Below are 22,976 nucleotides of genomic sequence, written 5' to 3'. Positions count from 1 at the left end.
TGTTATTTTCATTTCATTGCAAAACCAACACCAATTGTTTCCAACTATGTAAGGGAAAAAATTGCATCTCTGTTTTCTTGTGTTCTTGTATGGAGATGGTACACACACAGACATGATGTAGATGGACATACATAGGAACACAAAAATAATGGACACTAGCTGCATGTGTACGTGGAATGAAGTGGTTTTTTTGTCTCAAAACAGTCTCTTTTTCAGAAAAAGAGCTTCTGATACTAACTTGCCTTTTCAAATTAGTCCTCTGATTGGCTCTCTTATGATAACATGAAAGTTAATTTTTGGCAGATAAAAAACCTATCAACTTTATAGTATAATGATAATATCTTTTCCAGGTTTGCCTGTGATAAACCAGATTTATAATTTCATTGAATGATCTCACACTAACTGTCTTTTAACTTTCAATGTCTGATGTAAGTAGTTCCATTATTATTTTTTTGCATTGGATGGTAGACCTTATTTTATTTTTATATGAAGAGTATTAGGTATATATATAATATATGTATCTAATTTTCTACATTACATTAGACCGCAGCAAGTTACCATGCGATAGCTATTGCACTATCCTTGATGGAAGCATATCCTTTGAGTGTTCAACATGAGCAAACAACATTACAAATACTTGAGCAAAGCTTGGTCCAGATGACTTGCGTACTCAGGTGATTTATGCATATCTTTATATGGAGAGACATCAATAAAACTTTTTTTTTCTTAATTCTGCATCGATTTAGTTTCTTGACTCACAGAGTTGCCATTTGATTTCGCAGGATGCTGCTGCCTGGCTTGAGTACTTTGAGTCAAAGGCTATTGAGCAGCAAGAAGCTGCTCGAAATGGTACGCGGAAGCCTGATGCATCTATTGCCAGCAAAGGCCACCTGAGGTACAGCAATAATTGCAGTGATTAGGTTTAACATGCTTTAGGTCACAAATACTGTGAGCATGCTCACTCTGCACTTATTGCTGATATACGTGATCTATATAACGTCATCCTCGTGCACTAAAATTAATATTTTCATTGACTAGATGTGCCAACTGAATTTTCTACTTCCACTAAAATGATGAATATCCTATGCCTGATCTCCTTGATTTCATTGATTCCAACCAAGATGGTAGAGGAAGAGATGCTGAATCCCTGAAGAGGAAGAATCTGGGTTTAATGGTATGTTGATAAGCCTTTATCTTGTGAAGGGGGAAAAAAAACTCAATTCCCGTCTGAGTCAGCCTCCGCTTTTGAGGATTCTGAAATTTATAGCCGACAACATTGTAAGTCATGGGATTTTGTGAACCTCGACTTTCCTGCCCATCAAAATAATTTTTGTAATTTCTGTAATATATTCTTTTCGTGTACGCGTTTCATGCTTGCAAAATTAAAATCATTCAGTCGTTGATAGGGTTGGGAAATTTCTCTTGTTTTTTTATATGATGTGATGTTCAAAGTGAAAATTTTAAGCTTAATTAGCTGCTTCTAAAACCTGATATTCCTGATCATGGACTTGATTATGAGTTGGAAACAATGAACATCAGAAATCAGTATATTCTAATTTGTTTAAATCAATGCATTTAGGATGCTGTTATTCTTTTCTTTAATAATCAAATGATCTAAGAGGTAAATTAATGATTCCATCTCTTTGATCAAAATACTTCAGTCAAAATTGATAATAGTATAGATTCCGATATGAAATATCACGAATCAAGTTTAATAGGTTAACTGATTTATTAATTTTATTGACCTATTAATTGATATTTAAGTTAAAAATTAATAAGAATACATTTAGCAGACTTTTTTATTTCTCATTGCTACTGTCATTTTTGTTCTCATTAGGTTTCTAATTCTTCTTAAGCTTTGTACGGACAAGATTCTATCTATAAAGATTAAGATAACCTCAAATACTCTAATTTGAAAAAATAATAACAATAACAAATAATCAACATGGTAACAATGAATCTGGACGTTTGACATGTCTTCAAGGTAGTCGTACTTGGGAAGATACAAATGGTTTCAGCACCTCTTCAGTTCTTGTAGAATTCTATCAGCAAAGAGAGATCGCCATCAGCGGACGACACAGTCGACGCGAAATTTATAATGTTCATCTCTCGTGGTTCAGAATTCTATCCACTCTTTGTATGATCACAACCCATAGCATAAGAAACCCTCGAGGATCAGATCCAACATGAGGTGATCCGATGAACGAGAACTGTTGATATGATGAGATTTCCATGAAGTAAGTGGTGCAGCATTAGGCATACGAGATATCTATCAACCAGTAGTAGTACTTCATGGCTCATCACCGTCATCATCTTCTTCTCGGCCGCATCACCCACTTCTGCCGCCACCCGATACGCGTACAGGTTCGAGGGAAATGGGTAACCTAAAGAAGTGCTCCTCTCCCCTCTCATCGATCTTCCTCACCCATCTGCTTTTGCTGCGCGGCCTCCTCCGCCCTGATCCCTTCGCGCTCTTCCGCCGTTCCACGCCGCCTGCCGTCGTCCCCGTCCTTCCCACCTCCTCAATCTTCCCTATCATCGTCACCTCCATCCCATCTTCGCCTATCGGCCCCTCCTCCCTCCCCGCAGACAGTTAGCGATCGCCACCGAACTCCTCGGATTGAAGCGGAGCAGCTCGAGCAGGCCTGCGTACGGGTCGGACTTGCAGCCCACCAGAGAGCAGCCGATGTGCTCGTGATACGGGTCGCCCACCTTGAACTCCACCGCGTCGTCCACGCCGGACTCCTCGACGACATCCTTCGTGGGAGCGAGCGACACCTCCTCCGGGATGATGCAGACGAGTCTGCCTCCGGTTTGTCGAGCTGCGGCGGCGAGTGCTCCCGTGGATTGGGATGCCTCCGGTGAGACTTGTACTATTAGCTTGGCACCCATGCCGGCCGCCAGGGCCGATACGAACTCGTCGCTCGCAGGTTCCGCTGATGGATGACCATCATTTCTTCTTCTTCTTCTTCTTCTTCCACTGTCCCGGGAAAGCTAGAAAAGGAAGAGAAAACTAGCGCATTTAGCTCGTTCATAGGTTGATTTAAATGCCTTGTATTTCCGACCATATCTAACACCCAAACTTGGAGTATATACTTTACGATCTTAATAATACATCTGATTTCGTGCTCTTACAAAATATATCTTTGTTTAAAGACTGTGAACTATTAAATTACATCAAAACTTGTGAACAATGAAAGATATGTTTATATATATGCTTTGTCCGATGGAAGGTCACATAAACTTACTGTTACAGACAAAAGAGTACTTTTGATTTCCCTACATTCTTGGCGAGTGATCAATGGTTGCAGAAGATGTTTGATCCAAGAAGAAAAAGTTGTATGCAATAAGAAAGATAAAGGTAGATTGGTTTCCAAAGAAACTCACACGGTCGATTTGCTTGAAATTAATGCATAATATTTATATATATTAATCGACAGGAGAAACAGAAGAAAGTGGAAAGATTACCGGTTTGAGAGTGTCTAAGCAACCATCGACAGCGTTTTCTCGAGACCAAACCATTCTTTTCATCTGTTTCTCCTCCACCAATTAATGTGATTCTCCCCAACACCGTTGCGTGTGCGATAGAACCAAAGAGTTAACAGAGCGAGAGAGAGAGAGAGAGAGAGAGAGGGGGGTTGGGGATCGAAGAAGAAGCAGAGGAATTAATAGAAGGTGGGGAAGGTGGTGGCTATCGCTGTAGACTACGTGTTTTGGTCGTCATCGACGCTGGCCTTAGCGAAAGGTGAAGGCTATCATACAAAGCAAACCCGTCCCGATCGGTGATACACTTCAGCCGCGTCCGATTCCTCGGCGACTTGGGTCAAACGCTGCCTATTTCTAAGAAATATGTCCATATTTATCGTTGCAGAAAATTAAAAATAGTTATAAAATCTATCTCTTCAACATCTGCAAGGTGTTATGATTAAAGCTAAGCTAATGATCTATCAAAGTCTAAACTACCCGATAATTATAGTAACCATTTTTAATTCATGTCTTGATATAACATATGTATATGTACTTATGTATATAAAAAAAACTAAATTCTTGGTTTTAACTCACACTTAATTTGATCATCGAAGTAATAATATCTTTATTTAGTTTATGAAGTTGCAGATATACATATATCAATCTAACATTGGGATCCATTTTCACGGTAATAACGAAGACAAAAAAAATAGAGTGAAAAAATTTTGTGACGTGAGGAGGAAACGATCAACTCGAATGATGATATCAGCGTGACTGGTCCAGCAAGTCTGGCTGTCATCCATAATTCCGTGATGTTGATATGTAAGCTTCAGCTAAAAATAGCCATTAGTCCTTCAGTGATTCATCAGAGTATAATGCATGGGGCTGCATGACAGTCAGCCTTGTCTGTCATCATCATCGTAAATGGATTGCACTTGAGAGACGAAGCTTTTATCTTTCCAAGGTTGGCTGATGCTCACACTTCCTCTTGAATTATTTGTGCAAATCCACCTTTTTGTGGACTTGGATGGAGTTTGATTGGCATTTATTATGGTCTGCTCCATGCCAGCCTGCTGCAGTTTGGATGTCTTCTGCTTGTGGTTCCCGCTGCCTCTTCGAGAGAGAGAGAGAGAGAGAGAGAGAGAGAGATGCAAGTCTCAAACAACATATACTGATAACTGTGACCTCTTAGCTTTTATTTGATTTCATTATTCTTCGATTGATGTAAGATTAAATATGTCTATTACTGCTCCGATTCGACGTCATATGATAAATCATTATTTATCTTCGTATTAGTATAAACAAATCCTCACGACTGATTACGACAAATGATAACTAATCACACGAGTATTATTATTTAGATGAAAAACATGAATCACGAATGATAGGGAGGAGAAATGAGTACTCCATTGGCAAGGCATATACTCGACGTCACGTAGAGATTAGCCGAGGAGACATTGCCTGGCGTGGAGTAGTCCCAAAGCCAAGCGAAGAGATGTGTATGTATGCTTTGTGATTCCTCCCTCATCGAGCACTGTAATCTTTTGCTGTCGAGCAATGTAATCTTTTGCCATCCACCCATTTGGTGCCATTTCATATGTGAAATCTAAGTTGGATTTATAATGTACATTGTACTGTTGTAGTAGTAGTAGACACGTACACAGAAACAATAATACATGCATTCACAGGCCACAGTGTGTGTGTGTTTTGGGCGTCGACAAAGCGTTTATGAATTACATATATATATATATATATATATATATATATATATATATATATATATATATATATATATATATATATATATATATATATATATATATATATCCAACTTGAGATGACAATTCCGGGTACACCTTTATGAATTACATAATTATGAAAAAGATCAAATGTATGTTTTCATAGGCCAAGCTACCCAAAAAGTTTTGGGATGAGGTTTTAAGGACTGTAGTTGATGTGATCAACTTATTACCATTTACAGCCCTAGATAGTGATATTACAGAGTATGTATGGTTATGGAAAAATGTTTCATACAGACATTTAAGAGTGTTTAGTTGTCGTATAAGAAGATTTGATTGTCATAGAAGAAATATATCGAGAAGGTATTGAAAAGGTTCAGTATAAACAATACAAAGCCAATTGGTTCTCCTCTTGCAAGTCATTTTAAGTTATGCTTGGAACATAGTCCTTCAAGTGATGAGGAGAAAGAGAAAATACAAAAGGTTCCTTATGCTTCAGCAGTTGGAAGTTTAATGTATCCGATGGTATGTACGAAGCCGAACATCGCATATGTAGTGAGTGTTACTAGTATATTTCTTGTAAATCCAAGCAAAGAGCACTGGGTAGCAATGATGTTTGTTTAAGCTTTGCAGGATCAGAATAATGGTGACAAAGACAAGAAACAGGTTGGTGAAAATGACAAAAAACAAATCACGACGAAGACAAAAAGTGAGATAAGAGTTGAAGGCCTTGGGAAGCCTCTTAAAATTCTTAAAAACCCAAAAAAGAAACCAGATTCTGATGAAGAAAAGACTTTAACCATTGACAGGAAATCATCTGATGAGATGCATGAAAAACAGAATACAAAGTTGCCTATCAAGGAACCTAAGGTAGAAAGCAAAGAAACTGAGAATTCTTGCAAGCTCAAAGATTTGTTGACTGAACCTGTATATACAAGGTTGCTAGAATCTAATACTGGACTTCATTTGAAGGTATGCACAAGTCACATGAATATATGCAGGTTATGCCTTATTTCAGGTGTATGTTCTGATTTTTCTACTGCTATCTCAGGTGTTGATTGTCAGTTGCAAATTCATGTCTTACTATTACAGAATTAGTAACTTTGTTTGTTTATTCTAAAGTTTCAGTTCTGTTGTACATATGTACACTTATCTGGGCTATGTATCATTAGTTAATTCCTGTCTATATCACAATTACTACTAAATAACATGTAAATTTATTGTCTGTGTGTGTATCATCTTAACTTACATAGAAACATATATTAAGATTACAATTAATTTGAAGATGAGAAGCTGATCTATTCTCATGATCAGTCTCCACAGGAATTAACTGAGATGGCAATGAGATATTATGATGAAGTTGCTCTCCCAAAGTTGGTATGCCTGAGTACAATTTTTTCATATTTAATTCATTATTTTCTGTTTTAGTATGGAATGATGGTTAATGAGTATTATTTGTACCTTGGCATGTATTCAGGTCTCAGATTTTGGGTCATTGGAGCTATCACCTGTTGATGGTCGTACTCTAACTGATTTCATGCATACAAGAGGTCTAAGAATACGCTCTCTTGGGCAAGTTGTGAGTCACCTTTAGCTTGAAGAGGCTGAATATATCTTTACTTTCACAAAGTATTTTTCCTAATTATATTAAATGCAATATTATGTACAATATCTGTCAGGTCAAGCTTTCAGAGAAGCTGTCTCATGTTCAGTCACTCTGTATTCATGAGATGATAGTAAGGGCTTTTAAGCATGTTGTACGAGCTGTGATTGCTTCTGTTTCTGATACTGGAGATTTATCTATATTGATGGCTGCAACACTTAACATGCTCCTTGGGCTTCCTGATTCTGATGTTTCACATTCTGCTATACGTGTGCACTTTCTAGTCTGGAGATGGCTTGAAGTATTTCTAAGAAAGCGATATAACTGGGAACTTACAATCTCAAACTATAATGATATAAGAAAATATGCTATTTTAAGAGGGCTATGTCACAAGGTAATGATCATTTTTCATTTCTGTAAATGATATTTAATTTTCCTTTCATCTTACATGTTCAATTTTCTTAGGTGGGAATTGAATTGGCACCCAGAGACTTTGATATGGATTCAAATTTCCCCTTTGACAAATCAGATATCATCAGCCTTGTACCTGTGCACAAGGTAAAGCTGCTAAGATGGTCTTATTTGAAATATGGTATCTACCATAATGTATCTTACATTCTTAGTGCTTTTGAATCTTTTGCAGCAAGTTGCATGCTCATCTGCAGATGCACGACAACTTCTAGAGTCTTCGAAAATGGCACTTGATAAGGGTAAAACTTGAAGACGCAGTCAACTATGGAACAAAGGTAATTCGTCATAAGATACTGTACAGGTTAACTTCTTTGTAAAGACCTTTTTTCTCTTTCATTTGCTTTTGGTATGAAGGTGTAGTTGGATGCAGGCTCTGGCAAAATTAATTGCAGTCTGTGGTCCTTATAATCGGATGACTGCTGGAGCCTACAGTCTTTTAGCTGTTGTTCTCTACCATACTGGTGACCTTAATTAGGTAGCTTTCAGATATTTGTGTCACTGAAGGCCATGGTTCTTATGATATGGACGCAAGTTTCATAGTACGTCTTCTCCTCCTTTCTTTACCGATCATTTGGTCTCATATAGTTTAGTCGTGTGGTGATGTTTGCTTCTTCTTTTGGAGACACAGGTGTTTGCGATTTGAGCTAACAGGAGAGCAAGAGGAAGAGAGCAGAGATGGTGAATTACTGGAAGTCTAAAGTCCTTCCGACGATCAAGAAGGTGTTTGACAGGAACGGCAAGAAGGCTGCCGCCGCCGAGGCATGCAAGTCCTTCGACGAATCGAAGGTGCATGGGGTTTTGCTTCTCTTCTTCTTCTTCTTCTTCTTCTTCTTCTTCTCCCTTCGACTTGATCTGATCTCTACTGGATCCTTTGTTTGGTTCAGGAGGACATCAGCAAGGAGTTCGAAGAGAAGAAGACTGACCTGCAGCCCAAAGTTGTGGAGATCTACGAAGCTTCTGCCGTTGAAATCAAGGTTTATCGATCTTGAACTCATCCTCATGTTATTCACAGACTCTGTATCAAATACTTACAGCCTTCTGCAAATACTTGCTTTGGACGACGACAGACTCTGGTGAAGAAACCGACGGGGTCAGGACTGAAGAAGAAATCAACTGTTGTGATCAAGTTCATCGAGGAACTAGTGAAGATCGGTAATGCTTTCTCTGTCACAGATGTTATAGTTGTTTTGAGGTGATAGCGGAAGGGCTTGTGATGAGATTAGATCCTTGCGCAGAGTTCCCTGGCTCGAAGCCGGTGAGCGAGGCTGCCGCCAAGTACGGCCCCGGCCTCGTCTCCGGTCCCGTGATCTTCCTCTTCGAGCAGGTGTCCACCTTACTCCCCGCAGAGGAGCCGCCTGCTCCCGCCGAACCGGCCGTCGAGAGCACCAGCAAGGATATTACACCGGAAACCGCGGAGGAGATCAAGAAGGAAGAGGCTGAGGCGGAGGTGGAAGAGGCACCTGCCCCGGCCGACCCGGCTCCCTCGGACCCCTCCCCGGAGACGGAGAAACCGGCCGAGCCAGCGGCTGAACCCGCCAAGGCTTGATATAAACCACCAGCCTCCCGAACCGATCATTCCACCGCCACCTCGCCACCACCGCGCACCCAGTGTTTCCATGATTTATTATTCTTTCTCTTGTCTCTTCGTCAATTTGCTTCTCTTTCTCCTGTACGTAACTATGTCTTGGTTTCTCTCATTTTGCTTTCGGCAAGGGGACATGCAGGCCATGTAATATCATTATTAAGTGCAGTGTGGTGTTATGTTATATTTGGGATCGATAGCTTCATTCCATCTCTGTCAAGTTTCCTTGATGGAAGGCGTAAAAGAAGAAGGGCAAGTGTGTGTGTGTGTGTGTATATATATATATATATATATATATATATAGAGGAAGACCGAAGCTTGACGACGAAGAACAGAACGTGGTATCACCGACTGCAGTGGGCTCCATGCATCAACGTTCATCGATTGGTCATAATGTAGTGAACGCTCATCATTCAACCTAATGACTCCAACCATTCAAGTTAAATTACCAATAATAAATCATTAATTCCTTTCATAATTGGTTGATATGTTACAAGCTGTTAATTGGGAATTGGGATGGAGTCCAATCCCAGGAAAGTCATCCACCTTAGCTTAACTCGTGGAGATTAATAAAGAAATCATGTACAGTTTTTGCAAGTGGAATGCCATTTCTTTTCGTAATCTCCATCTAATTGCGTGTCTTTTCCACGAGGAATCATCATCGTCGTCCCTCGTAATTGCATCCCGTTCACGTCTCTCGTCTTCCTTTGCCTCAACATATTATTGGGGCTGAGTTCATGGAGAACGCGTAAAGATTGGTAATGCTTTGAAGGATCTTGTATCCACTCCATAAACACACAAGTATATAAATAGATTAATCTAATACGTGAGACTTCGATTAACATGAAATCTAATAACATATTACTCCCTCTGTGCATTAACGTAAGAAACATGTTTCTCGTGAACAAAATCAATCATAGTCATAGTATGATAGACAAAAAAAAAAAAACAGAAATGACACCACACTGCACTTAATAATGATATTACATGGTCTGCATGTCCCCTTGCCGAAAGCAAAATGAGAGAAACCAAGACATAGTTACGTACAGGAGAAAGAGAAGCAAATTTGATAGGGAAAATAATGGCACAGTTGACGCGCCGTGACGACAGCCCCCGGCCAAAGCAATAACGCCGACTAGACCCGCCCTGACGACTCCCGCTGTTGAGAGGCGACCTCCGACCCTGCATGGTTGACCACGACCAGGCCGGACAACGACCTGCCCCTCGCCCATACCCTGCTACGAACCGCTCCACCACGCGACCCCAGCAGCCGCGTCAGACGCCATCAGAGGTACCCCCTCACTCCAGCAGGCGGTCAAGTCAGGTAATGCTAACCTCCTCTATAAATACCCCCAAGTCCTAAACAAAAGAAAAAAAAGAAACTCACTCAGACACAAAACACTCAGAGACTCTTCTCCTGCCTCATCCACAACCCCCTCCACATCTTTTTCTAACTTGATCGTCGGAGGGGTCGGGTCGAGCTCCCGGCCCGACCTGTGTGCAGGTGCGAGACGGTGTTGCCTCTTCCCGAAGCTGCGGCGGAGCTGCCTCCCGAACCGAACCGCCGACCCGAGCCACCGAGCTCGGCCGCCAGGAGACCCCGAGGGACGCCGCCCGTTGACCACCGCCTTCCGGACCCGGACCAAGCCGCGACAGCCTCAAGGCCACGGCTGAACAGTTACTGACCGTAACAAAATTGACGAAGAGACAAGAGAAAGAATAATAAATCATGGAAACACTGGGTGCGCGGTGGTGGCGAGGTGGCGGTGGAATGATTGGTTCGGGAGGCTGGTGGTTTATATCAAGCCTTGGCGGGTTCAGCCGCTGGCTCGGCCGGTTTCTCCGTCTCCGGGGAGGGGTCCGAGGGAGCCGGGTCGGCCGGGGCAGGTGCCTCTTCCACCTCCGCCTCAGCCTCTTCCTTCTTGATCTCCTCCGCGGTTTCCGGTGTAATATCCTTGCTGGTGCTCTCGACGGCCGGTTCGGCGGGAGCAGGCGGCTCCTCTGCGGGGAGTAAGGTGGACACCTGCTCGAAGAGGAAGATCACGGGACCGGAGACGAGGCCGGGGCCGTACTTGGCGGCAGCCTCGCTCACCGGCTTCGAGCCAGGGAACTCTGCGCAAGGATCTAATCTCATCACAAGCCCTTCCGCTATCACCTCAAAACAACTATAACATCTGTGACAGAGAAAGCATTACCGATCTTCACTAGTTCCTCGATGAACTTGATCACAACAGTTGATTTCTTCTTCAGTCCTGACCCCGTCGGTTTCTTCACCAGAGTCTGTCGTCGTCCAAAGCAAGTATTTGCAGAAGGCTGTAAGTATTTGATACAGAGTCTGTGAATAACATGAGGATGAGTTCAAGATCGATAAACCTTGATTTCAACGGCAGAAGTTTCGTAGATCTCCACAACTTTGGGCCGCAGGTCAGTCTTCTTCTCTTCGAACTCCTTGCTGATGTCCTCCTGAACCAAACAAAGGATCCAGTAGAGATCAGATCAAGTCGAAGGGAGAAGAAGAAGAAGAAGAAGAAGAAGAAGAAGAAGAAGAAGAAGAAGAAGAAGAAGAAGAGAAGCAAAACCCCATGCACCTTCGATTCGTCGAAGGACTTGCATGCCTCGGCGGCGGCAGCCTTCTTGCCGTTCCTGTCAAACACCTTCTTGATCGTCGGAAGGACTTTAGACTTCCAGTAATTCACCATCTCTGCTCTCTTCCTCTTGCTCTCCTGTTAGCTCAAATCGCAAACACCTGTGTCTCCAAAAGAAGAAGCAAACATCACCACACGACTAAACTATATGAGACCAAATGATCGGTAAAGAAAGGAGGAGAAGACGTACTATTAAACTTGCGTCTTCCTCTCCACTCCGCTCCTCTGCCTTTCTTCTATGCCTACGATCACCAATGTATAGTATGCACGAAAACAAAGAGGAGAGCGGAGCCATGTGCTTGCCAGGGAAATATACAAGGACAACGCACCAAATCACCCTTGCACTGTTATGAAATTACGGTGTAACCCTTCCTAAAGCTCAGGTAAAAACGACCGCGTATATGTAATGCGGAGGGTATTTTCGTCCTAAAAGTAAGGATCGCCGGCTCAGCAGAAGGTTACAGTGGGGAGGTGACAGCTGGAGGTCGCAGTCGCCTATTGTCCTCGTGTGCCACCGCCGTCCGCCGAGCCCCGTGGGAAACGAAAAGAGGCGACGCGAACCGGGAATCGGATCGAGGGGTGGCAGAAACCGGGGTTTGTCGCTTTGGGCCGCGGGGCCCGTTGGGGAGCCGTATTGGTGTCTCCTAAGGACCACGTGGCTTCGGGGCACACAGATCCGCCCTCCGTCATCTTTATCCCACTTAAAATAATATTTAAATACTTTTTTTTTTCAAATCCCTTTTGGGGTGTCATTTTTTTGGGTTTTTTTGTGTGTTCCTCGAAAATATTATTTATTTTAATTATCAACAAAACCTTTAGGACCCCTTATCAACAAAAAACATATATATATAGATTAAATTGGAAGAAATTTCTTTGAGATATTCTAAGATTTTGATTATGATTTTTTTAAGTATTATGTTTTTTAATGGTCTCCCGGGGAGGTTTTAATTAGAAAGAACTTCCACCTAACTATGGTAGCGAATAATTATTAGATTTCCACAAAGAATTCTAATTATCATGGAATATTTTATTTTATGTATTAGGCTTTTCAGATAATAATATATCTCCACTTATACCCGATACATTGCAAGAATCCGAGGAAGAAGCCCTTGTCATCATCACCAAATGAATGAGGCCATGCTTCGAATCATTGTGATGGGTGATGTTTAGGTGTTTGCCCGAACAAATTCCCCCTCCTTTTTCTTTTCCCCAATTACTTACTTTTCGTGCAATAATGTGTCGTGATATAAGAAATATCTACCAATTTTATTGCATTGCAAAGAGAGTCACCCATGTTCGTCAAATCCAATTCATTCACCAACGTAATTTGGCGGTAGTGCCAATCACATCGGATGGGCAACTCCATTGACTCTATCTTAATTATGAACATAAATTGCATGAACAAGTAGAATTAATGAAATAATAAATTATAGTGCATATTTAAAGAATTATTGTTCCCTTACGCTCAATGGGTTGAGTCAGGCTCTGACTCGACCATGGGCTCTTGGGGAATGGGTCGAGTCAGGCCGCGACCCAACCGCTGGTTCCTTGGATTTACATTTCACCTGAGCTAATATTTACCACAATGTCACGACCTTAGCTAGAATTGCCTAAGGCGTGATGCACCCTTGCGGCCAAAGACGCGAACTTAGCTTGGGTTGCCTAAGTCGTGAGTCACCCTCGTCGCAAAGACGCGAACTTAGCTTGCGTTGCCTAAGTCGCGCTTCGCCCTTACGATCTTGCTCCACAAGGATCAGCCACTTTGTAACCTCTCGCAGGTCCCGAAGGACCTGTAAAAGAGAAAGAAAGTTAGATCGAAAGAACGAGCAACGGACAAGTCCCGAAGTCTTGCGAAAAGGAAAGCTTTACAAGCAATTCGACGAACACCCTGTGTGCACAAGAGAAAAGAGGGAGAGGAAGAAAAACAAGGCTTTCAAGGATGAACGAACAGCTGCAAGCCCACAAACAGCCGCTCACCTGGTCCCGGGCGCAAAACCAAGTTCCCGTAAAGGTCACGTGCGAACTTGCGAAAGAGTGTTCAACGCCCGGTATATAACCGAAGCCCCATCCAGCCATGTGCCACCCGGGGGGTTCCTGGGTGCTGAGATGGCTGACATTTTGGTGAGCAGAGGCAACACTCCGCTCACCTCCCGCGGCACGCGAAAACGGAGTCGTTTTGGGCTGTTTTGGGGCTGTTTTGCTCGGTTCGGTGAGCGGTCGCTTTGCAACGCTGCAGCTTGTTCGAACTTACATATTTACAAGCAAAATGACTCAAAACCATGAGGAAACATGCTGTCGAGCAGCTGTACATGCGGGTGTGAGCGACGAACGGTTCGTTGAACGGAGTTGTTGCGGGTGCGCGACGACCGTTCGTGACAACAAGCTGCCGCAGGCCAACAATAGTGTGGTGTCTTAGCAGACCCGGATCCGACTTGTAGCTCTTAAGCCCCCAAGCATCGGGAGCAGCCCAAAAAGGGTGCTCCTCCCACAACCCAAAACCATTAATGGACCAAACAGGTCCGGAGCTACTGCTCCGTTCCCCGTCGTCCGACCCGTATTGGGTGGGCGCATCCTCACCCTCCATCATCGATCCAAGGGCCACGATGGGGTCCGGGGAAATTTTCGAAATACGTATTTCTACGTAGACATGGGGCGATACAGATCAGAGCAGGAGTTTTCCGATCGCGTACCCGCCTGCCTCGAGAACGTGGGACCCGTCACTGCGGTGACAATGACGCCTGCGGTGATATAGTCAGGCATGAGAGACACGAGTGGGGAGAATACGTGAATACGAGACTGAAAAAGCGATGACTGGTTTCGGGGCAGGGGACGCGGTCATAAGCTGCCAACGGCCTTTGTGATGGTTAGATCTCAGCCCTTCGTCCCTTATCATAGCCCACTCGCTGCTCCTCTCTCCTCCTCTCGCTATCCTCCCATTGCTTCCGTTTCTAATCGCCTCCTCCTCTGTCTCTCTTATCTCCAATGGCGACCTTCGCTTCTTTGTCTCAGTAGACGGGCCAAAAAGGAAGAGCAAAGCCTCTTTTCTATCGGCGGAACGAACGCTGCTCTTGTGAATTCGTGGAGCCCCTCTGTTCTTCCAGGTGCCTATTTGTTCATGAGCTTGAGAATACTGGCATCGTAGTATTCGTCGAAAGTGTTGGGTGTTGTTTATTATTGGTATTAGAACACCGCCCTCCATTCATAGAAGTTAATGGGTTGGTGTTCAATACTTTTTATTGGCTCCATTTATAGGTTAAGTGTCTGATTCATCATCAATTTCTTTCAGCAACTACATTAGCATCTTAGTACAGAGAGAAAAACTGCCCAGTAACACAAAAATATATATTTTTAAATACTATAAATAATCTGGAATACATTTTGATTTTAATTAAAGAGTGCACAAGCATCTAGTTAATATAAGTTGGTTTGTGTTGCAATTAAGTATCAAACACTAAAAGAATTCTGAAACTATGAAAATATTGTTCATAACCAATAAAAAATACCTAAAGGACACTGTTATGCAAAAACAGTATGGCCTTTGCAGCGAATTCTCATTTAACATCATGATTTTGAAGACTAGCTGGATGTAGGACATGTTTCTCAAAAAATATTTTTCTAGTACTGATACATAAAGCTTGAGTATTTTGATTATCCACATGCACAACAATTAAGAGTGAGGATCTACTTCTGTTTTCTAGGTTCAGTTGGACTCTCTTTCAAATACTTGGACAGGTTATATAGCAATAAGGCAGTATCTTCTTGAACCAGAAGCAGGGCAGACAAGGTAAAATAAATGCATGCCTATAATCAAGTGATTGGTAGCAGGCAGCAAGAGCTGTAAAAACTAAGTACAATTTGAAAAATTTTAAGTGAGTAACTTGTTAGTTGCTTGTTATAAATTAGCATAGTTTGCTCACTATATTATGTTAGACCTGATTTATTGCCAATATTTACATGAAACAATTGGCTCTATGAGTGTTAAGTTCAAAATTTATTCAGTTTACCACTAATTTAGATGCAAAAATTAAGTACAAGTTGAATTATTTCAAGTGACTAACTTGATATTTGCTATAAATTAGGTTATTCTGTTAAACTATATACTACCTAAGACCTAATTCACCACCAAAGTTAGCATGAAATTATTGGCTCTATAAATGTTGTCTTTGACATTTATTCGATCTACCACTTAAAAAATCATTCAGGTAGCAAGCGGATATATTAAACATGTAAGCCAACATGACCAAACATAAATACACAATTAGATTCTCAGAAGTATTTAAACAAGATAAAGGCTTATCAACATACCATTAAACCCAGATTCTTCCTCTTCAGGGATTCAGCATCTCTTCCTCTACCATCTTGGTTGGAATCAATGAAATCAAGGAGATCAGGCATAGGATATTCATCATTTTAGTGGAAGTAGAAAATTCAGTTGGCACATCTAGTCAATGAAAATATTAATTTTAGTGCACGAGGATGACGTTATATAGATCACGTATATCAGCAATAAGTGCAGAGTGAGCATGCTCACAGTATTTGTGACCTAAAGCATGTTAAACCTAATCACTGCAATTATTGCTGTACCTCAGGTGGCCTTTGCTGGCAATAGATGCATCAGGCTTCCGCGTACCATTTCGAGCAGCTTCTTGCTGCTCAATAGCCTTTGACTCAAAGTACTCAAGCCAGGCAGCAGCATCCTGCGAAATCAAATGGCAACTCTGTGAGTCAAGAAACTAAATCGATGCAGAATTAAGAAAAAAAAAGTTTTATTGATGTCTCTCCATATAAAGATATGCATAAATCACCTGAGTACGCAAGTCATCTGGACCAAGCTTTGCTCTAAGTATTTGTAATGTTGTTTGCTCATGTTGAACACTCAAAGGATATGCTTCCATCAAGGATAGTGCAATAGCTATCGCATGGTAACTTGCTGCGGTCTAATGTAATGTAGAAAATTAGATACATATATTATATATATACCTAATACTCTTCATATAAAAATAAAATAAGGTCTACCATCCAATGCAAAAAAATAATAATGGAACTACTTACATCAGACATTGAAAGTTAAAAGACAGTTAGTGTGAGATCATTCAATGAAATTATAAATCTGGTTTATCACAGGCAAACCTGGAAAAGATATTATCATTATACTATAAAGTTGATAGGTTTTTTATCTGCCAAAAATTAACTTTCATGTTATCATAAGAGAGCCAATCAGAGGACTAATTTGAAAAGGCAAGTTAGTATCAGAAGCTCTTTTTCTGAAAAAGAGACTGTTTTGAGACAAAAAAACCACTTCATTCCACGTACACATGCAGCTAGTGTCCATTATTTTTGTGTTCCTATGTATGTCCATCTACATCATGTCTGTGTGTGTACCATCTCCATACAAGAACACAAGAAAACAGAGATGCAATTTTTTCCCTTACATAGTTGGAAACAATTGGTGTTGGTTTTGCAATGAAATGAAAATAACAAGACGAAGATATGGGAACAAGTAAAATTTTGAAAGAGTGAGACAGAGTGTATGTGGCAGCAAAATCATGTATACAATGAAATCTCATATTTTTGCTTTAAGAAAATATATAGTTCTGAATCAAAAGATGGGAAGAAAAAAAGTGTTGACAAGCATCTTAGTGCAGTACATTGTAAAACACCTTTTAGAACAAAATCTTATATTGATATACTTGTAAGGAAAAGAGAATAATGTAAAAGGTAACAGTCAAAATCAAATCTATATTCCATAGACTATGCTTTGTGGATCCCCATCTACTTGAACTATTAAAGATGATAAAATAATGAGCTCTTCCCAATCGATAATAAAATATAAACTAGTGACTTACAAAGTGTTCGAGAAGTACCCTTGGACATATCTAGAAGATAGTCAGCTCTAATAAATATTGGAGGTGTATACAAAGTGGCAGCCTAACACTCTTAACACTTGCACATTAATTCAGTATCCGGGAGGGACAATGTACGCAGCCTTAACCCCCACAAGTAGAAAGGTATGGCTCGTACATTTCAGAGGTCACAAAGGAGCCAAACTAGATGTCCCACTAGAGTATGGATATGGAATGCATCTAGAGATATTGAACTTTTTATTTGTCAAGTAACCTGTGTTTCAAAATATAATAGAGTATCCAAAAGGGAATGCCCATTTTGAACTTGGAAATGATTGTTTTCTCATGTTGAGTAGAAAGAGGAGGTTAGAGAGAAAATAGAGTGAAGGAGTTCGCTTAGGTATTAAGCTGACTAGGTCATCCCAGATGACCTTGATATGAAAGCAATCCTTTTCTTATAGATCCCAAAACCTTTTGTACTCTACCACATGATAGATTTTAAGCTCATCTGATTTTGCTTGATGTACTTGTTCAAACCCAAACTAACAAATTAAAAAGGAATGAATTGCTGTCCCATTTTCTTATGTATAACAAATCTTGGTTGCATGACCGAGAATGGTATACTCTTGTTAGGGCAGAATAATAATGTGTGTGGCAAACTTTGGCTAATGGGTTCCAGAGATTGTCTAATGAAGCATATAACTGAACCCCTTGATAACAGGCCAATGATGCTCCTAATTTATATGGATTGCTGAAAGTCGAACCTGCTAACTTATACTGCTTTGGCAAAGCCCTCTCCCACACAGCAGAAGGTCAATAGATAAGGGGTTCTAGATCACCTAATTATCCAGGTCACTAGGTGAGCAGATTAGGGGTGAACTAGCTAGAAGTCACTCTGTAATACATGCCTTATCATCTCAAAGTAATTAATAATGTTTCTGTGGGACTTCATTAACCAATTATTGTAATAATTTATGATTTCTAACACCGAACTACAATAAGCATCAGCTGCTTATCTTAAAAGAATGTTATGACTACTTCAGAAATAAAAAGACACAAGAAGAAACAGAATTTGAGAACAAAAACAAACCTGAATGTGGTCAGGACCAAGCAACTTCTGATTGCATTTCAAAGCTTTATGAAGATATCTAAGTGCCACATGTATATTTCCCAGGCCTTCCTCCATCATAGCCACATTAATATATGTAGCAGCTGTGTTTGGATGAGATGGTCCACAAGTAAGATGCACAAGATACAACGCACGTTTCACATACCTGATTAACAAGTAACAGGAGAAAAATTAAGGGTGATGGTAAATAACATATAATGGAAGCATGGTCCTGGCTTATTATTTCCAATACAAACACCAAAACATAACAATACTAACCTGGAAAGTAAGAAGCTTAATTTTTGTTAGTTTCTGTTCTTCAACTTTTTATGCACACATTAATTTTCAGGTACGAAGTAAATATTAAAGTTAAATCTAGAAAGCCATTGTTCTCAAATTAAGCTGCATTCTTTGTGGCAAAAAAACGAAGAAAATGCCATCTTTGCATATTTTAGCTAATATGCATAATAATAGAGTAGACATAACCAAAACCATAAGACAGATATGTGTCATGGAAGCTTTAATATTAAGTTTTGCATTGGCATGTAAAAAAAAAATTCTCTGTTTAACCGGTCATATCAACCAACCCTCATGATAACACATCAAGAATATAAACCTCGGTGCTTCAAAACACAAGCTAAAAATGAGCAATGACCAAACAGAGAAAACACTCAAGACATGTCACACATGAGACTAAAATAGAACAATGGCCTTTGTCAACGGCCATAAAAATTTATTCCCCGACTAGACTGAGAAAAATGGGAGAAACTTTATGAAATTTGTCTGGTCTCTTGACAAGCCTATGACAAGAACCTATTCAATCTCCTTCCACAAGACTAAGTGTTAAAATTTTTAAGTTTCCTCTTCACCATTTGGCTAATAAATCCATGTTATAACTAATCATGTGATATTAATGGAGCTATCTTCTTTCTCCAACCAAAATTCCGATGTGTTCTTTCTCTCTCATAAGATGGTCACAGTGGACCGGAGGAACCTGAATTTTTACAATGCTGATAAGTTTGATAAACCATTTGTCACTCTTTAAGCTTTTAAAGAATAACATAAGAAAAGATATAGATGCAATTTTTTCTAAATACTTTGTTACCATGGTACTCCTACGACAAACTCTGTATGTTTAAAGCTCTATCCTTCACTAATTAATATCATAAAGCTTTCTTTGTCATAGTTAGAAGATTTACATTATTAAATAGCTTCTGACATGTAGACATTTTTTACATGTGCTGGGAAGCATGATATACAATGAACAAATTGTACAAATATCTCAATCATTGCATTCATGCTGAATAACTTACAAACTTCTTTTCAATGCTTATAGTAGAAGAAAGGCTTCTCCTTAACTTTACAAGTATTATGCTAAGAATGTTGTTTTAAGTGAAACCATCTTTTTAGTTTGGTAATCTAGAATTCAAGACTAAAATTTCTACTTTTATGTATTAATTCATCAAGATCATTTCATGCAAATAACCTAGTTAAAAATTTTTGACCGTTACCTGCCAGAAGTCTTCTTCTTTTTTTCTATCTAGAAGAGGCACTAATTCTAAGTTTATATCTCCTCGAATCCTAATATATTATACTGCAATAATATCTTATAAGACAGTACCAATGTTCAAGTCATTATAAAAACAAAAGATGGAATATCTAATAATTCAAGATATTAGAATTCCCAATCAAAAGAACACTATCTAAGATTTGATACTACAACAAATAAGAATTGAAGTTACTTTAGAGCCAATTCAGTATGTTGAAGCCTGTAGTAAAAAACAGCTAGGTCGCCGTAGCTCTTCATTGTATCTGGATGATCCAATCCAAGCTCCCTCTCATTTATGTCCAATGCCTTCTGCTGATAAGTTGTGGCCTAAAAGTTGCAATAATTTAGTATAATCCCAGCCAAAGACAGGAGCACAGGTTCAAAATTTATAACAGAAAGTTCCTAAAAGTCATCCCTAATAATTGAAGTGATATATAAAATTTTAAATAGTAAAAAACACCATATAGCATATTATAATATTCATCTTAGCGTAAGAAACCATAGTGGTAGAATACTGTTTCATGGTTTAACTCGATTCAGATCTTTGCAAAAGCCATTAAAAAACAGATAAATCCAATTAGAATTAGACATTGATCTACTAAAAGAGGACACAAGTCAGGAACACAAATGCTGTATTAAAATATTGAACTGTGGTTTATCGCTCTTTGATCTGTTTCAACCTCATGACCCACTAATGGTCCTGCATGCACTTATTCAAGGCATAAATTAGCTACCAACTAAATTTCCAACAGAATTACATGTCAATATTATGAAATATGAATTACAAAAAACGGTTTCAATCACTCGGAACATAATCACCCATGACACAAACTTTACATTACAATTCTCCAAATTTCAGATCGTTGGACTTGGCAAATTTAAATTGTCCATAATGGTGTATTTTTGACATTGGATTGGTAAAAACATAATTGATCTGCTCAATTTTACTCAAATAGACCATTTAACAAGGTTCCTTTTAAGATATCAGAAAAGAGAGAACCATGGCACATAACAGATCGTAAGATACTCCATAAGTCCATATCATAAGAACCATGGCCTTCAGTGACACAAATATCTGAAAGCTACCTAATTAAGGTCACCAGTATGGTAGAGAACAACAGCTAAAAGACTGTAGGCTCCAGCAGTCATCCGATTATAAGGACCACAGACTGCAATTAATTTTGCCAGAGCCTGCATCCAACTACACCTTCATACCAAAAGCAAATGAAAGAGAAAAAAGGTCTTTACAAAGAAGTTAACCTGTACAGTATCTTATGACGAATTACCTTTGTTCCATAGTTGACTGCGTCTTCAAGTTTTACCCTTATCAAGTGCCATTTTCGAAGACTCTAGAAGTTGTCGTGCATCTGCAGATGAGCATGCAACTTGCTGCAAAAGATTCAAAAGCACTAAGAATGTAAGATACATTATGGTAGATACCATATTTCAAATAAGACCATCTTAGCAGCTTTACCTTGTGCACAGGTACAAGGCTGATGATATCTGATTTGTCAAAGGGGAAATTTGAATCCATATCAAAGTCTCTGGGTGCCAATTCAATTCCCACCTAAGAAAATTGAACATGTAAGATGAAAGGAAAATTAAATATCATTTACAGAAATGAAAAATGATCATTACCTTGTGACATAGCCCTCTTAAAATAGCATATTTTCTTATATCATTATAGTTTGAGATTGTAAGTTCCCAGTTATATCGCTTTCTTAGAAATACTTCAAGCCATCTCCAGACTAGAAAGTGCACACGTATAGCAGAATGTGAAACATCAGAATCAGGAAGCCCAAGGAGCATGTTAAGTGTTGCAGCCATCAATATAGATAAATCTCCAGTATCAGAAACAGAAGCAATCACAGCTCGTACAACATGCTTAAAAGCCCTTACTATCATCTCATGAATACAGAGTGACTGAACATGAGACAGCTTCTCTGAAAGCTTGACCTGACAGATATTGTACATAATATTGCATTTAATATAATTAGGAAAAATACTTTGTGAAAGTAAAGATATATTCAGCCTCTTCAAGCTAAAGGTGACTCACAACTTGCCCAAGAGAGCGTATTCTTAGACCTCTTGTATGCATGAAATCAGTTAGAGTACGACCATCAACAGGTGATAGCTCCAATGACCCAAAATCTGAGACCTGAATACATGCCAAGGTACAAATAATACTCATTAACCATCATTCCATACTAAAACAGAAAATAATGAATTAAATATGAAAAAATTGTACTCAGGCATACCAACTTTGGGAGAGCAACTTCATCATAATATCTCATTGCCATCTCAGTTAATTCCTGTGGAGACTGATCATGAGAATAGATCAGCTTCTCATCTTCAAATTAATTGTAATCTTAATATATGTTTCTATGTAAGTTAAGATGATACACACACAGACAATAAATTTACATGTTATTTAGTAGTAATTGTGATATAGACAGGAATTAACTAATGATACATAGCCCAGATAAGTGTACATATGTACAACAGAACTGAAACTTTAGAATAAACAAACAAAGTTACTAATTCTGTAATAGTAAGACATGAATTTGCAACTGACAATCAACACCTGAGATAGCAGTAGAAAAATCAGAACATACACCTGAAATAAGGCATAACCTGCATATATTCATGTGACTTGTGCATACCTTCAAATGAAGTCCAGTATTAGATTCTAGCAACCTTGTATATACAGGTTCAGTCAACAAATCTTTGAGCTTGCAAGAATTCTCAGTTTCTTTGCTTTCTACCTTAGGTTCCTTGATAGGCAACTTTGTATTCTGTTTTTCATGCATCTCATCAGATGATTTCCTGTCAATGGTTAAAGTCTTTTCTTCATCAGAATCTGGTTTCTTTTTTGGGTTTTTAAGAATTTTAAGAGGCTTCCCAAGGCCTTCAACTCTTATCTCACTTTTTGTCTTCGTCGTGATTTGTTTTTTGTCATTTTCACCAA

The 22,976-nt window shown here is 39.6% G+C and overlaps 3 protein-coding genes, 1 long non-coding RNA gene and 1 pseudogene across 7 annotated transcripts; 2 read left to right on the top strand and 3 right to left on the bottom strand.

The window, feature by feature from the left end:
- The first annotated feature begins 778 nt into the window (after positions 1–778).
- Positions 779–9,047, top strand: LOC135595690 (plasma membrane-associated cation-binding protein 1-like). 3 transcript variants are annotated; one of them, XM_065086948.1, is made up of 6 exons: positions 779–895; positions 1,039–1,174; positions 7,910–8,067; positions 8,166–8,255; positions 8,349–8,433; positions 8,517–9,047. In XM_065086948.1, exons 3-6 carry the CDS (start codon positions 7,957–7,959, stop codon positions 8,825–8,827), a joined length of 597 nt encoding a protein of 198 aa, XP_064943020.1. In that variant the 5' UTR covers positions 779–895; positions 1,039–1,174; positions 7,910–7,956; the 3' UTR covers positions 8,828–9,047. The 3 variants fall into 3 exon arrangements, with proteins under 3 accessions (XP_064943020.1, XP_064943021.1, XP_064943022.1); XM_065086949.1 differs by lacking the exon at positions 779–895 and having other exon boundaries at positions 914–1,174; XM_065086950.1 differs by lacking the exons at positions 779–895; positions 1,039–1,174 and adding an exon at positions 7,738–7,820.
- On the bottom strand, positions 1,882–3,636 carry LOC135595705 (uncharacterized). Its single transcript, XR_010480608.1, has 2 exons — positions 3,469–3,636; positions 1,882–2,994 (listed from the first exon to the last, which is right to left on the bottom strand). It is a non-coding gene; the product is annotated as an uncharacterized LOC135595705 (long non-coding RNA).
- A 250-nt stretch (positions 9,048–9,297) lies between the features above and the next one.
- Positions 9,298–21,314, bottom strand: LOC135595693 (protein REDUCED CHLOROPLAST COVERAGE 1-like). 2 transcript variants are annotated; one of them, XM_065086957.1, is made up of 7 exons: positions 20,202–21,314; positions 18,442–18,625; positions 16,314–16,445; positions 16,093–16,205; positions 15,814–15,949; positions 11,452–11,609; positions 11,287–11,326 (listed from the first exon to the last, which is right to left on the bottom strand). In XM_065086957.1, the coding sequence occupies exons 1-5, from the start codon at positions 20,264–20,266 to the stop codon at positions 15,937–15,939; spliced, it is 507 nt and encodes a 168-aa protein (XP_064943029.1). In that variant the 5' UTR covers positions 20,267–21,314; the 3' UTR covers positions 11,287–11,326; positions 11,452–11,609; positions 15,814–15,936. The 2 variants fall into 2 exon arrangements, with proteins under 2 accessions (XP_064943028.1, XP_064943029.1); XM_065086956.1 differs by lacking the exons at positions 11,287–11,326; positions 11,452–11,609 and adding an exon at positions 9,298–9,592.
- On the bottom strand, positions 10,665–11,562 carry LOC135594798 (plasma membrane-associated cation-binding protein 1-like). Its single transcript, XM_065085307.1, has 4 exons — positions 11,452–11,562; positions 11,237–11,326; positions 11,059–11,176; positions 10,665–10,975 (listed from the first exon to the last, which is right to left on the bottom strand). Exons 1-4 carry the CDS (start codon positions 11,560–11,562, stop codon positions 10,665–10,667), a joined length of 630 nt encoding a protein of 209 aa, XP_064941379.1.
- The window catches only part of LOC135595697 (protein REDUCED CHLOROPLAST COVERAGE 1-like), a 95,792-nt pseudogene continuing 87,036 nt past the window's right edge, over positions 14,221–22,976 (top strand).

This window comes from Musa acuminata, chromosome BXJ1-10 (genome assembly GCF_036884655.1).
Source record: "Musa acuminata AAA Group cultivar baxijiao chromosome BXJ1-10, Cavendish_Baxijiao_AAA, whole genome shotgun sequence".
In the NCBI taxonomy this organism is placed as follows: Eukaryota; Viridiplantae; Streptophyta; class Magnoliopsida; order Zingiberales; family Musaceae; genus Musa; species Musa acuminata.
This window is presented reverse-complemented; position numbering and strand designations above follow the sequence as displayed.

Coding starts and splice junctions, on each gene's coding strand:
- LOC135594798 (XM_065085307.1), bottom strand. CDS start 11,562: ATGGTGAATTACTGGAAGTCTAAAGTCCTTCCGACGATCAAGAAGGTG. Junction 11,327..11,451: donor AGTCCTTCGACGAATCGAAG/GTGCATGGGGTT, acceptor TGTTTGGTTCAG/GAGGACATCAGCAAGGAGTT. Junction 10,976..11,058: donor CGAGGAACTAGTGAAGATCG/GTAATGCTTTCT, acceptor ATCCTTGCGCAG/AGTTCCCTGGCTCGAAGCCG.
- LOC135595690 (XM_065086948.1), top strand. CDS start 7,957: ATGGTGAATTACTGGAAGTCTAAAGTCCTTCCGACGATCAAGAAGGTG. Junction 8,256..8,348: donor CTTCTGCCGTTGAAATCAAG/GTTTATCGATCT, acceptor GGACGACGACAG/ACTCTGGTGAAGAAACCGAC. Junction 8,434..8,516: donor CGAGGAACTAGTGAAGATCG/GTAATGCTTTCT, acceptor ATCCTTGCGCAG/AGTTCCCTGGCTCGAAGCCG.
- LOC135595693 (XM_065086956.1), bottom strand. CDS start 20,266: ATGAAGAGCTACGGCGACCTAGCTGTTTTTTACTACAGGCTTCAACAT. Junction 18,626..20,201: donor CATACTGAATTGGCTCTAAA/GTAACTTCAATT, acceptor CTTGTTAATCAG/GTATGTGAAACGTGCGTTGT. Junction 16,206..16,313: donor CAGATGACTTGCGTACTCAG/GTGATTTATGCA, acceptor TTGATTTCGCAG/GATGCTGCTGCCTGGCTTGA.